The 15,355-nt window shown below is 43.9% G+C and overlaps 1 protein-coding gene across 4 annotated transcripts in view; it reads left to right on the forward strand.

Annotated features, from left to right (window-relative positions):
* The first annotated feature begins 1,857 nt into the window (after positions 1–1,857).
* The window catches only part of SLC44A2 (solute carrier family 44 member 2 (CTL2 blood group)), a 97,884-nt gene continuing 84,386 nt past the window's right edge, over positions 1,858–15,355 (forward strand). For 2 of the 4 annotated variants that reach the window (XR_009757732.1, XM_061582928.1), the window contains exon 1: positions 1,858–2,048. Coding sequence is in view for 3 of the 4 variants with exons in the window: in XM_061582928.1 (XP_061438912.1) it covers positions 1,997–2,048 (52 nt within the window). In the remaining variant the exon portion in view is untranslated. The remainder of the gene's footprint in view (positions 2,049–15,355) is intronic. The other 2 variants (XM_061582941.1, XM_061582933.1) reach the window with 2 other exon arrangements.

Below are 15,355 nucleotides of genomic sequence, written 5' to 3' on the forward strand. Positions count from 1 at the left end.
TATTCTGCATTTTTATTTTAGTTATTCCTATCATAAATTGTTTTAAATACAATTATTTGACTTTTATAATGTTTATTATGTTTGTTTTGTGACTCACGTTAGAAAATATAGAATGTATAATATTTTGTCAGGTCTGGCAACTGGTACATGACGTAGTCTGGCACAGTCTTAATCTGATCCTCAGAGCCTGAAGCACTTAGAGCTGTACCAGTCAAATATTGTTGGGTATGCCTGTGTGCTCACCACACGCAGGAGATTATTCCATAACAGCAATGGACTTATTTATTTATTATTCATTTAAAATATTTCTATCCCGCCCTTCTACCAATAATAAGGCACTCAGGGCGTTTTACAATAATTTCCCCCATATGACCAGCTGGGGTGCAGTTCCTTCAATTCCCTGTTCTTGTCTGGAGTCCAACAGGTAAGGTGAGTTTTGGGAAGGCGGGACAGAGGTCTCTCGGATGTGCTCTCTGGAAGGTCCAGCATGAAGCCTGTCTCTGAGAGTGTAGGCATCCATCCTGGTCTGGGATCAGACAGTCTTTCCATCCTCTGTTCCCCTGCCCCACATATTATGGCTTGGGGCATGTCCTGGCCCAGCAGTAATAGTACTCCCCCCCTCCAGTAATTTCCAGCTGTGCCTCTGTAAACTTCAGATACAGGTGATTGAGTTGCAAACATGAGTCATTTTGCTGCCTGACATTAAGATCAAGATGGTGCCTGCCATTCCACATACAGACACCGACTGGACTAGCAGTTGAATCTTACTTCTATATTGGCAGCAGAGTAGTGTTCCCCATCACACCTGAGGTCAGTAGACTAGTGATGGGGGTGCAGGGTATGTAATGTGCCCACAGCTCTGTATGCTAAAGAAAGGAACAGCCAGGGGATCAGGAGGAACAACTGGGAGGTGGGGCATTTGCTGCCTGAGGAGTTTGTCTCATTCTCCCTCCTGGTAGGGCTGGGCCTGGTTGCAGACATGACAGCCAGTACAGCCTCACATAACACCTATATTTACCAGAGCTTTGTGATCTGGGCCATCCCTGTAATGGCGGCTCAGAAAAGTGGCCTAACAAAAAAGGCCATCCAAGCCATCTGGACCGAACAGGGAATGGCATCAGCTGAGAAGAGCTGCCAGGTAGACAAGCAGACTTGGAGGAAGGATGCTGCTAAGTAAGTAATTCGCTCTTTCAGTGTTAGTGAAAGAAGTGGCTTGGTGTTTGAAAGGCTGCTTGGAAAAGAAAAAACTAGGCACAAGCTTTCCCTGACATTTCTAAAGTTTGAGTGTATTTGAAGTTTGGGATTTTGCCAGTGGGAATAGGTGTATATGTGTGCCCCTAACAGGGCATGAATTCAAGATTCTAAAGTATGCCTTATGGTATGGTCCAATTTCTGGGGTTCAGTTTTGCCCGGAAGTCATGTGGGGGGGCTCTCTTATGCAGAAGCCATTTCTTCTATTCGTGGCCTCCTAATAGACGCTTCTCAATAGACCACCACTGCACTCTACACATGCTTGAAAGTAGTCTTTCATTTATATATATGGCATAAGTCCTGGTATAGAGAAGGGGAGTTTAAAAGTTGCAGTTTCACCAGCTAAAAATGTCTCCAGATGCCAGTTTCCGTTCTCTCTACCGTTCCCCCATTTTTATTCTTGGCAAGTGGCTTTTAATTGTCAAGCGTGACTTTGCCGTCTTTCACTGCGTCTTTTTTTAATGCATCCTGTCTGATGGCAATGGAGGATGAGAGCGCGCAGTATAAACGGATTTCTTCTTTTTGTTCTCTATCCGCTCTACACCTTGACCGCTAAACGGAGGAAGGCGGACGCAGTGGCGGCCAGTCAGGGAAGAGGCGGAGGGCCACCGGGTGGGCGTTAGCCGGCCAACCAGCCTGCCTACCCGGCAATGGGTAACTTCCTCCCCTCTCCCCGCCTCCTAGCCGAGCCTTAGCGGAGCCTCCTGTGCTCAATCACTGCTAGCTGCGGCTGTTTTCAGCAGCGATGGACGGCGAGCCAAGCGGCAAAGAACCCTACGACGCCGACAACCCTTACGGTAAAGGCGCTTCCGCTCGGCGGCCGAGAAGGATGCGCGGGCGGGATCATTCGGCCCTTTAGACAGCGTTGCCCGAAAGGGCTGGGCAGGGTGAAATGGGCGGATGGGCAGCCGGGCGGCCCTAAGGCTCTTCCAGGGCACCCTCACTCCCTTGTCTGGTGGAGAGCCACGAGACGCCAGCACCAGGGCTGGGCAGGGTGAAATGGGCGGATGGGCAGCCGGGCGGCCCTAAGGCTCTTCCAGGGCACCCTCACTCCCTTGTCTGGTGGAGAGCCACGAGACGCCAGCACCAGCCCACACCGCGTGATAATGGCGCCTACTGTTGGGGCTTTGCTGATGGCTTTTCCCCGGTAGAATTTCGTTCTGTGAGGTGCCCACCCAATGCAGTGTGGATCAGGATTGGTGGCTGATTCGGCTACTCCGACACCGGGCTTGAGCCTCAAACCAATCAATATTGGCCTGCTTTTCTCTCACAAACACGTGTGTACCGCCTGAAAGCCAGGGCAGAAGGGCTTCCAAGCAGGCTGTTGGTTCGCAACACCTATCTGTTTAGAAATTAAGTAGCCTTATGGGGAACAGGTGTTGGTTTTTGTGGCGCCCGACGGGAGTGGTGGTGTAGGACTCTTGCTTTAGTTTTAGCTGTCTTCATTGCCTGTATGACAACATATTCTTCACTTGAAGTACCATATACCTGGGATGGCTTTTCCATCTCCCTATTGCTACCAACTCCCTCCAGATGCGAAGTGGAGTAACACTCCTTATCCTGGTTCAGGCAGCTTCTACTCCTCCGAAGGCCCAGTATGTCTTCTGGACACCCTGGCTAGGCTTGTGGCACCTTAAAGATACAGCAGGCAAGTTGATTAAGGCATAAGCTTTTGAGGGCCAGAGCCCACTCTAGTCTATGAAGAGTTTATGCCATCATCAATTTGCTCATCTTTAAGGTGTCCTAGGAGTGTTTTGTGTGTGTAACAGGCTAACTGAGCTACTGTCTGGCAAAAGATTTCTGTGAACCTCTATCAACAGGAAACAGGCAGGAGGGGTGAGCTGTGAAAATAGCAGTTGTCTGGCTGAGGCAGCTTTCTTAGCAAACAGGGCTTCAGAAACTGGCAGAGGGAGGGATGGATCTATCCCTGCCCAGCTTGAAGGAGTTTTCTTCCCAGTTAAACTAGAGCAACAGGCAGCCTTCTTTTCCATAAACTGACTGCTTGATGGGAATGATGGGAGTGATGTAAGAGAGTGAAGCTCCTGGTTCAAGACTAAATTGATTGATTACGAGTTACTACATTAGGGGCCAGTAACTAGAGGCCCTGTGCCAAATACATTTCCTGAGGGGCCACCTCCGAAGTGCCAGTCCAAAAGGAAATGTGGTTGCTGTGGCAACAGAAGCTGTTTAGCAAGTCACTTTGTAGGGTGGGGGTTTGCAGTGCTGGCCCAATGTTCAAATTCTCCACTGGAGGCCCGGTATTGGCACGCCAGTGTGTGGTGCCTTGACTCAGGTTGCTGCTCTCAGAGCAGTGTGGGGTGTGGGAGTTCTCCTTTTCTTGACGGAAGTTGTGCCTGCATCATATGCTAAAGAGGTGGGAATCTGCCATGATATAGATCTGATCACTGGGCGGAGACTGGGCTCATAGGCTCCTTAATGGCCTTCTGCCACTGTTCCAGCGAGCTCCTTTCTCCTCTGAATTGTGCTAACCTCATTTTTTTCTCATAGGCTGTGACGCCTTTCTCCCCCCCCCCCCCCGTGCCATAATACATGGTGGCGTCACTCATTATTTCACTTTCTTTTTCTCAAGACAAAAGCTTGAGCAGCAGCTCGAACTTGCCCCACCAGCTTTGTTGTGAGGATCCCAAACTGACAACCATGGTGAAGAGGGTTTCAGTGGTGGTCCCAAAGGGAGGGAGTAGATGACCTGCTGGCTCTTGGCTCTTTCTGGTCAGTCAGATGCCTGTCCAGTCTAACCATGTCTGCAACAGAGCCCTGCTGTGAGGCAGATCTTTGCCCTGCACCATTGTTGTGCTTCTCTTAATGCATTTCCCATCCACACAGTCTTCCTCCTTTTGGGACGGGAGGCTGCTCTTGGGACAGCTTAACTGAAAGGGGCTAAAGACGTAAGAGCCCTCTATCACATAAAGAGGCAAAGTTTCTGCATAAATAGGCTTGCACTCAGCCATGTTAAAATATTATTTACATTTGTTAGTTGCTTTATACAAAAAAGTCTCAAAGTGACTTAAAATACAAATAAAAATAACTAAAAACCAGAAAATTTAAAATGGTGTATCATATAAAATAGAGCCAGTGTAGCGTAGTGGTTAAGGTGCTGGACTATGACCTAGGAGACTAGGGTTCGAATCCCCACACAGCCATGAAGCTCATGGGGTGACCATGGGCCAGTCACTGTCTCTCAGCCTCAGAGGAAGGCAATGGTAAACCCCCTGTGAATACTGCTTACCGTGAAAACCCTATTCATGGGGTTGCCATAAGTAGGGATCGACTTGAAGGCAGTCCATTTCCATTTCATCATATAAAACACCTAAAATGCTCATCCAATAACTCAATAATACCCCACCCCAAAATACTGTTAAAAGTGAGGATAAGCCTTCATGTTGGAGGAGGAGAGGTGGACAATGAGGGGCATTTTGAGATTTTAATACCTGTTCAGTCAGCTAGTGGCTCTCATGAGAAATCCCCACAAACTCCACATACAAAGTGGCCTGCAGATTAGGCAAGAAAGGTGACGTGGTACACCAGCTGTTGGGCATTTAGGAATAAATCATGCAAATGACAACACCACAGACACCAGGATGCACCACCTGAAGTGCTGGACGAGAAGGAGAACTACGTTCAGATTCCCAGGATTAGGAGATGGCAAAGAGAATATGATGTTGGGTTTTAACAAGAGTGGACCTTAGGCCTTGGGGGGGGGAGCTGGATGGAGCCCTCTGGGCCACTCTACCTCACTCTCCAAAGGCCACACCCCTTCACCAGGCCTCACCCCCTTACTAGTGCTGCCCTGTGTCCCCCTGAGTGCTTTTTCGTGACTGGAATGTGTCCTTGAACTGTGATAATGTGCCTCTTCCTTGCCTGAGTAGAGAGAGGTGTCTGGTGCAGAAATTGTTATCTTTTTACGTGGCTTGAACATAGCCCACTTCACAAATGTCATATCCATTGCTCTGCCACCCATCCACTACTGGCATGTTGGCCCCAGAAGGTTGTCCATGAGGGAATGCAGCACTTAGGCTGGAAAAGGTGTCCAGTCCCTGGGTTTTAAGAATCAAACATTAAGCCTGAAATTGTTTCACAAGGGAATCCTAGTGCCACTTGTTCTATTCCATATTGGCTAGAATCTGAGACAAGCTTTGGATACAGAATGTGTTTCTTTGTTAACCTTGAAGGGGAGTACTGCTCCCCCCTTTGGGGGAAGGGCCATAGTACAACAACTCCTTCACACTCTTCCATTTTTAAAAAAGGAAGTCTGTAGATAGAGGGCCTTCTCAATGTTTTCCTCTTTTTTATGCCTTTCTTCTGAAATCCTACCCCAGCTGCTTTTCCCACTGAAATGGGGTGGGAAAAAGTATGCTTGTACCTTCTCTCTGATGGGAGAAAAAGCAACTTGAGAAGGGTGATTTTCACTGGAAAAAAGGCTGGAAGGGAAAGAATTACAAAGCCTCCCCCATGGGTATTCCATTCCGGATTGCATCCTTGGAGGCTGCATTTTGTAATGACAACAAAAACACCTCAAGGGAGAGGTGGCCTGGAGATGGGTGTGTGTGTGTGTGTGTGTGTGTGTGTGTGTGTGTGCGTGCGTGCGTGCGTGCGTGCGTGTGTGTGCGCGCGCGTACTATCCAGAAGCCATTTGTCAAGTGAAAACAGGACAAACAAATAGTAAAGATGGAAAGTGGAGTTTCTTAAAAAGAGAACTGCTGTGCCTCAAGCCTGACTGAGGGAATAAGATGTTGGGCTTTCACTCTCACATGCGTGAGAGCTGGTTGACACTGCTCAGTGACAGGGAAAGATGCAGTGCTCACATGCAGCCCTCACTTATTGCTGAATCCTGGCCCTAACAGAGAAACAAAAGTGGTTCCTGGTCCTGTCTGCAAGCTAATCCATGTGCAGCAGAATGCCAGTGCCTTTGCCAGTTGCATTTGTCTGTCAGTGGCATCTTGACCTGCAAGCAAAGAGACAAGATAGGAACATAGGAAGCTGCTTTATACCGAGTCAGACCACTGGTCCAGATAGTTCAGTATTGTCTACACTGACTGGCAGCAGCTCTCCAGGATTTCAGACAGGATCCTCTCCTAGCCCTACCTGGAGATGCTGGGAATTGAACCTGGGACCTTCTGCATGCAAGGCAGATGCTTTGCTAGTGAGCTATGGCTCTTCCCCGAAGAAGATTTTCATGAAGACATCCAGAGACTCCTGTGCTGTCTCCTCTGGAATTCAGTTGGCTGGTTCCATAAAATACTCAACTCCTGGGCCTTTATTGGTTGCCTTGAAGGGAGAATTTCAGCAGGTGCTGCTTCGTACATCATTGGGAATCGGGGAGAAGGATGTTGCATGGAATGAAAGAAAGTATTCCCTTACAGCACAAGAGCCTTGTCTTGGACTTCTTATGCTAAACTTAATGGGAATGGCCCTGGAGAGACTTCCTTGGCATTTCCATTGCTTGGGGAAAAGGAAGTATACCAGATGCTCTTAAGAGTGCTAGATGTGACACAGGGGGACCCATTATTGGATATCTTGTATTTTATTGTAATTTGTTTGTCACCTAGAGTGGCCGTTCACTCGGCCAGATAGGCGACTCAAAAATAAAATTTTATTATTTATTGTTATTATTATCTTGGTGTCTTTTTCAAAGCTTCAAAGCAGGCAAATTGAATCAAGAGGGGGAGAGGGGTGTTCAACCTTTTCCCCTTGTGTTGTTTTCTCAATCAAGAGTTGCTATTAACTATCTTTTTTCTCAAATTAAATTAATAGCCGCTTCAGAGCAGCTGAGAGGGGAGGATTTTGATCAAGAATGGGTCTAATTTAGGGTAGAAACACACTCACTGTTCTGCTGGTTCCAGTGTGTCTGCACCTCCCTCTTCTGAAAACGGGAGCACATGAAGCTAGTCAACCCCCCCCCCTTTTAACGGTAAAACCTGGTGGGAGCAGCTTGAGTGCACTTTTTTTTAAAAAAAATCATCTTCAAAGAGATTTCACAACTGATTGGCAGATCAACCAATCTGTATGGCTAATGGAAACGCTTTGCTCTGGTGACTATTGTGTTTACAACTTTAGCCTACTCCCTGCTCTTTACCTCCATGACTGCTTTTCAGCTTTGATCAACACTCATATCGTGGAATATTGCAGGCTGGAGGAGCAAGAGTTACGATTCCGCGTTTATGGACTGTATAGTTACTCATGATATTATTCTACTGCAGGAGGCTTGGTCAACAGCTCCTGTGGAGTTGAAAGGCTTTTCATCTTATTCACTGGAGGCTTCCCCAAGTATTAAAGGTGGTAGGCCTAAGGGCGGTCTATCAGTGCTGGTTTCTACTGCTCTGCGTGCCTCAGTTAATTTCGTAAACTATCTTCCCGAACTAGCCATGGCATTACTGTTAGTATTAAACCAAGCACGCTATGTTCTCATAAATATCTACTTTCCTCCTCAACGGAAAAAAGACAGGGTGAAAACCAATATTCACAAACTAGAGCTTTTTATTTCCCAACTGATGACAAAATTCCCTGATGCGATATTGATACTAGCAGGAGACCTTAATGCCAGACTTGGAAGAAATGATAAAGCTTTATACGATTATTACCATGAAATCCCGCCACCGACAGATAAGTCCGCCAGGTTGCCGGAAAGACAGTCAAAGGATTCAGGCTGCAATTTTGCTGGCTATTGCTTACTACGTTTGCTCCATAGCTTCAACTTGACCATTTTGAATGGATCGACAGAGGGCGATTGGAGCGGCGAGTACACTTTTCTTTCGGGTTCTGGCGCCTCAGCAATAGATTTCGTGATAATATCATCTGACTCCTTAAACTCGGTGGTTAGCTGCCAGGTTGCGAATCGCACGGAGAGCTAACATCTCCCAGTAATTGTACATTTTCTCTGCAGTAACCAGTGCCCCAAGGCGGAATGGTGCCCAGGCCCAGACATTTCTCCATCAAATAAATCTGTCTGGGCCAAATGGTCACTCAACTTGGAGTCAAAAGTTAAAGGAATTCTATATTCAGAGAAAATTATTAACCTTCGACAAACTATTACAAACTATTACAAACTATTACAAACTATTACTCAAGTAACAAATATACTCGCACTTTACCACGAATTGTCCATAGAACTACAAAAGACTTTTAATTTTAAATCTAACTTAGCAACCAAATCCGGCTTCTCAAGATCCCATACTAACTCTTGGTTTGACCAAGAGTGCCATGATATGAGAACTCTCCTAGTGGAAGAATACAAAAGATACAGAAAATTAGAGCTCACTGTAATCCCTCAGGAATATATGGCCATGAAGAAAAAATACAAATCGCTGATTAAAAGCAAAAAGAACTTAGCCCAAATAAACCAGTGGAAAACATTAATACTGGCTTCAAAAACCAAAGATATGTCCACCTTTTGGCGACTTGTTAATAGAGGTTGGCCCAACCAATCTCGGAGTCCAGTATACCACATTCCCGTACAAACTTGGGAGTCTTATTTCCATAACATTCATATAAGAGTGCAGGAATGTGAGCCCCTCTCTCGGAATTATTTGAATGATTTACCGGTTTGGCCCCCTGTCTCTCCTAAAGAAGTAACCTTTTTAATAGCAAGATTGAAAGAAGGCAAGGCCCCTGGTCCCGACAATATCCCGCCAGAAACATTTAAGTGATACACTGAATGGTGGGCCCCAGTTTTAGCCGCTCTTTTCACAGCAATCGATCATACTGCCAAGATTCCAGAAGATTGGGGGCTAGCTACTGTAATCCCAATCTATAAAAGAGGATCCCGATCTGACCCAGCTAACTACAGGCCAATCAGCCTGCTGAATACAATCAGCAAACTATATGCCTTACATCTTCTGGATAAATTACAGACTTGGTTGGCCCAGGAGAACATATTGGCAGATGAACAAGTGGGGTTCAGAGGAGAACGCTCCACAATTGACCACCTATTTGTTATACAACACCTGGTGGAGAAATATTCAACTAAAAAGGGGAGTGCCCTATATGTGGCTTTTATAGATTTCAAACAAGCTTTTGATCTTATACCCAGGAATAAACTATGGGAAAAGTTTGAGACAACCAACATAGATAGACGACTTTTAATGTTGATACATTCGCTCCATGAAAATACCAGACTACAGGTCAGATGTGATAACATAGGACATTTGACTAAACCAATTCCCACCTAAGAGGGAGTCAAACAGGGATGTGTTTTAGCTCCCTCTTTATTTAACTTTTATGTAAACTCCATGGTCGATTCCTTGGCGCAGACTGCATCACAACCACCAACTCTAGCTAATAGAATGATATCTACATTACTTTACACTGATGATGCAATTCTGCTATCACTAACTTGCAGTGGATTACGATGCCTGTTGTGTGCATTGGCAGATCATTGTGCCAAAGACCACCTGATTATTAACCATACTAAAACAAAAGTACTGGTGTTTACTAAAAGTAAGGTGAGACATAACTGGCAATTAATTGAATGGATTGAAAATTAAACAGGTTTCATCCTTCTGATACCTGGGGGTGACTTTCCACGCTTCAGGTTCATGGCATTTCCATATCAAGAATACCATCTTGATTGTGCGGAGGACCTCCAAAGCACTTCTCTCTTTTTTTCATACTAAGGGTAGACAACACATCTCTTCTACCATCCAAGTGTTTGTGGCGAAGGTTATTTCCCAATTGATGTATGGCACACAGATATTAACTTTTCCAAAATCAGTCCCTTTCGAACCTATACAGACAAAATTCCTGAGGGCTGTTTTTGGGATCCCATCAAGTGTCTCAAATGTGATAGTAAGAATGGAAGCCGGTCTCCCTTCCATCGAAGCTCGAATTTGGAAACTTAAGATAAAGTGGTGGCTAAAACTCCAATTCTCACTGTAGGCTTGGCTCCCTTAGTACTCTCTGACACCTTTCAATCGTCCTGGCACAAGTTGGTGATTAAGAAAGTGTCATCTCTCGGCTTTTCGCCTGCCAACATTTATAACTTAGGATATGTTAAAGCATGGTCAGCTATGTCCCAACGCATAATGGGCATAGAACTGCAAACCCAACTATCTGTGTCATCTAGCAAGCTCGATACCATCACCTTTTCCAGGGGTTTTGCCCCTGCTCAATACCTTAGTAACCTCCTTATTGCCAGATATAGAAGAGCTTTTACCATGGCGAGATTCAACGTGATGCCGTCAGCTTTACTTGAGGGTAGGTTTTGTGGGGTACCGCGCTCGGATAGGCTGTGCCCATGCGGAACTGGAGAAACTGAGACAATATCCCATGTCCTTTTATACTGTACTTTCTACCAAGATATCCGCACTTGCAGCATTACTCCTATCATTCAATCGATGCCTGGCCACGACTCATTATACTATACAAGACATTTACTGCAAGATCGCCACCCTCAGATTACATACATCGTTGTTAAATTCTGCGCCACAGCAATTATAATTCGTAGAACACTGCTAAATCAAAAGTCCATATAAAGAGTATCGACACTGGTTTTAATTTGTTTTAAAAATAGTTTTTACTGTATGATGATTTTGTATTGGCCATCGGCCGCAATATATATATATCTATGGATCAAGATTCCAGGAGACCTACATGCAGGTCTCTGGCATAAGACTGCAAGAATCCTGATAGCTGCTTCTCTTTCCTTCCATCTTCTTCAGTGAGACTACAGAGCTTTCCTTCTGTGAGGGATGTGCCAAGGAGACCTGGAGTAGTTCTTAGAAGAATCAACAAAGGCCTCCGTCAAGCAATTGGTGGTTCTTTTGATCCAGGACGATAAAAGCCTAAACGCTGCCTAGAAGCACAGTTGTTCTTTTTAATTAACTAAGCAATTTTCCATTGAGTTCCTCATCTGTTATGTCAACCTCATGACAAGGGTGTTGGAAGGCTCTTATCTCCCATCCCACAAAAACAGAAGAAGCTGTTGCCTCCATCAGATACATTGAGCTTGGTCTGAGAGTTTGGGGCTGTTGGAAGCAGTTCAGATTTTTACATTTGTATATGTGAAATTTGCATTCTGTTTTCAAACATCAAAATAGAGGTTTGTGGTGTGTCTGCCTGGGCTTTCCTAAAAGTATTTTTGCGATTGGTTAAAGTTGCCTCATGATGCATGTTTCCCCTTAGTACAAGAACCTAAAAGAAGTGTTCATGTCACATAGACAACAAGCTGCATTGTCGGTAGATACAGAAACTGCATCATGCTTGGGCCAAAGGCAAACCTGTGTGTCCGTATTGGACTGCTGATGAATCCTGACAACACAGGGTTGGATAACTCGGTGGAGCTTTGAAACAGAGTACTGGCAGGCAAGAATTCAGAGCTAAATATATTTCCCAACCCATACATTCCCCCTTGAAGTTCCCCCTCCCAGTTGCTTTTTTTCTGGTGAGGCTCTGTGATTAGAAAAAGCCTCCATGAGGAAAAAAATGAACTAGGAAAAATTCCCCACTAGGAAAAAAAGGACTAAGATGCATCCAGATTCAGGAAGGCAATGGTAAAGCACCTCTGGATACCTCTTACCATGAAAACCCTATGAACAGAGTATCCAAAATGCAACACGAGACACCGCTGGAAGATGAGACCCCCAGGTCAGATGGCACTCAACGAGCTACTGGGGAAGAACAACAGAGAAGTATGAGTAGCGCTGTGACTAATGACACAGTTGGGTGAAAGCCAAAAGGAAGCCCAGAGGCTGATGTACACAGATGTGAAAGGAGACTCCAGTGTTGTATGATGTACAGAATAGGAACATGGAATGTGAGAAGCATGAATCAGGGAAAGTTAGAAATTGCCGAGCAAGAAATGGAACGCATCCATATTACAATACTTGGCGTGGGTGAATTAAAATGGATGGGAATGGGACATTTTCAATCAGGCAACTACAAAATATTTTATGCAGGAAATGAGAAATTAAGAAGAAGAAATGGGGTTGCTTTAATAGTGAGGAGTGATGTAGCAAAAGCAATTAAGAGCTATCATGCAAGGTCTGAGCGAGTGATATCAATGAGATTTAACGGGAAACCTATTAACATAACCATCATCCAAGTCTATGCTCCAATGGCAAACACAGAAGAAGAAGAATTGGAGAGACTTTACGCAGAAGTACAGGAAGAAATTGATCACACACCAAAACAAGATGTGCTGATAATCATGGGGGACCAGAATACAAAAGTAGGGAACACAGAAGAACTAGAAATTGTGGGGAAATGGGGCTTAGGAGATAGAAATGAAGCAGGAGAAAGACTTACTGAATCCTGTGAACCCAATTTTTTTTTCTTGCAAACACATTTTTTGAGCAACCAAAAAGATGACTGTACACATGGACATCACCAAATGGTCAATATAGGAATCAAATTGATTATATAATTGGTAGCAGAAGATGGAGAAGTTCCATACTTTCTGCGAAAACAAGACCAGGAGCAGACTGCGGTACAGATCATGAACTGATCGTATCGAAAATCAGAGTAAAGCTAAAGAACAACAACAAAGCAATCATAATGCCAAAATACAATTTAAATAACAACCCAGAAGAAAATAAAGGTCAAATAAAGAACAGATTTGAGGCTTTAAACTTAGTTGACAGAGAACCAGAAGAACTATAGAGTGAAGAATGCAAAAAGACAATACCTCTAGTTAAAAAGGGAGAAAGACCTCAATGGATGACTGAAGAAACTCTTAAAATGGTTAAAGAGAGAAGGAAAGCAAAAACAAAAGGCGACAGAAACACGGTCAGAACCCTAAACGCAGTAATATAGTGACTAGTACATAGGGACAAAGAAAACTATTACAGTAGTTATTGTACAGAAATAGAAGAGGACAACAAAAATGGTGGAATAATAATAATAATAAAATAATAACATTTTATTTGTGAACAATAACCCTATTCCAAAAGATTAGAGAAATTAAAGGGAAGTTTAAACCAAGGGTAGGGATGTTGAATAACCAACAGGGGAACACACTGACTGATCAAGATGAAATAAAAGGAAGATGGAAGCAATACACTGAAGAACTGTATAAAAGAGATGACAGATTCATTCACAGCGGAACTGTATGATGCAGAACCAGAAATTTTATAACGTGAGGTGAAAGTTGCTCTTAAAATACTTGGAAGAAACAAATTACCAGGACCAGACACAATACCAGCAAAGTTGCTACAAGTTACTGAGACTGAATCTGTCCAAATTTTGACAAAAATTTGTCAACAAATATAGACAACAAATCAATGGCCCACAGACTGGAAGCATTCAATATACATCCCAATTCCAAAGAAAGGAGATCCAGGGAATGCAGTAATTATCGAACTATTGCCTTAACATCTCATGCAAGTAAAGTAATGCTCAAGATTTTACAACAAAGGCTCTTACCATATATGGAGCAAGAAATGCCAGATGTTTAAACTGGATTTAGAAAAGGAAGAGGTACAAGAGATCATATCGCAAACATACATTGGATAATGGAACAGACCAAGGAATTTCAGAAGGAAATCACCCTGTGCTTTATAGATTAGAGCAAAGGCTTTGATTGTGTAGATCATTAAAAACTGGAATGCTTTAAAAGAAATGGGGGTGCCACAGCATCTGATTGTCCTGATGCGCAACCTATACTCTGACTACTGTAAGGACAGAATATGGAGAAACTGATTCTTTTCCAATCGGAAAGAGTGTTGAAAATGGAAATGGACTGCCTTCAAGTCGATTCTAACTTATGGCGACCCTACAAATAGATTTTCCAAGGTAAGCGGTATTCAGAGGGGGTTTACCATTGCCTCCCTCTGAGGCTGAGAGGCAGTGTTAGACGGGTGTATTTTATCATACTATTTGTTTAATCTATATGCAGAACGTATCATATGGAAAGAGGGATTGGACCAAGATGAAGGAGGTGTGAAAATTGGAGGGAGAAATATCAATAATTTAAGATATGCAGATGATACCATACTACTAGCAGAAATCAGTAATGATTTAAAGAATGCTGATGAAAGTTAAAGGGGGAAAGCACAAAAGCAAGACTACAGCTGAATGTCAAGAAGACTAAAGTAATGACAACAGAAGATTTATGTAACTTTAAAGTTGACAGTGAGGACATTGAACTTGTCAAATATTATCAATTTCTTGCCACAGTCATTAACCCAAATGGAGACATAGTCAAGAAATCAGAAGAAGGCTAGGACTGGGGAGGGCGGCTGTGAGAGAACTAGAAAAGGTCCTCAAATGCAAAGATGTATCACTGAACACTAAAGTCAGGATCATTCAGACCATGGTATTTCCGATCTCTATGTATGGATGTGAAAGTTGGACAGTGAAAAAAGTGGATAAGAGAAAAACTCATTTGAAATGTGGTGTTGGAGGAGCGCTTTGTGCATGGACTCCAAAAAAGACAAATAATTGGATGTTAGAACAAATTAAACCAGAACTATCACTAGAAGTTCTAGTGAAACTGAGGTTATCATACTTTGGACACATCATGAGAAGACTTGATTCACTAGGAAAGACAATAACGCTGGGAGAAACAGAAGGGAGTAGAAAAAGAGGAAGGCCAAAACAAGAGATGGATTGATTCCATAAAAGAAGCCACAGATCTGAATTTACAAGATCTGAACAGGGTGGTTTATAACGATGCTGTGGGAGGTCGCTGATTCATAGGGTCGCCATAAGTCGAAATCAACTTGAAGGCACATAACAACAAAGGAAAAAATGGTTTTAAAACAGTTGTGAAGTAGAGGAAGAATATAGCAAAAAAAACCCCAATGATTGGCTGTTCTTGCTCCTCCCTCACTGCTTTATAGGAATGCCACAGGATCTGAATTCTACCATCACATTTAGTTTGGCTCTTTCTTCTTGACCTCAGTTTTTTTTGGGGGGGACTGTCTTCAAGTCGATCCTGACTTATGGCAACCCTATGAATAGGGTTTTCCTGGTAAGCGGTATTCAGAGGGGGTTTACCATTGCCTTCCTCTGAGACTGAGAGGCAGTGACTGGCCCAAGGTCACCCAGTGACCAGCTGAAGCTGGAACAAAGCACTCCATGCTTGGACTCCATAGTCTAGTTGAAGTTCCTGTTATTGAAAGATAGAGATGATCAAGGGAGACTGAGCTAT

Source organism: Rhineura floridana, chromosome 1 (genome assembly GCF_030035675.1).
Source record: "Rhineura floridana isolate rRhiFlo1 chromosome 1, rRhiFlo1.hap2, whole genome shotgun sequence".
Lineage (NCBI taxonomy): Eukaryota > Metazoa > Chordata > Lepidosauria > Squamata > Rhineuridae > Rhineura > Rhineura floridana.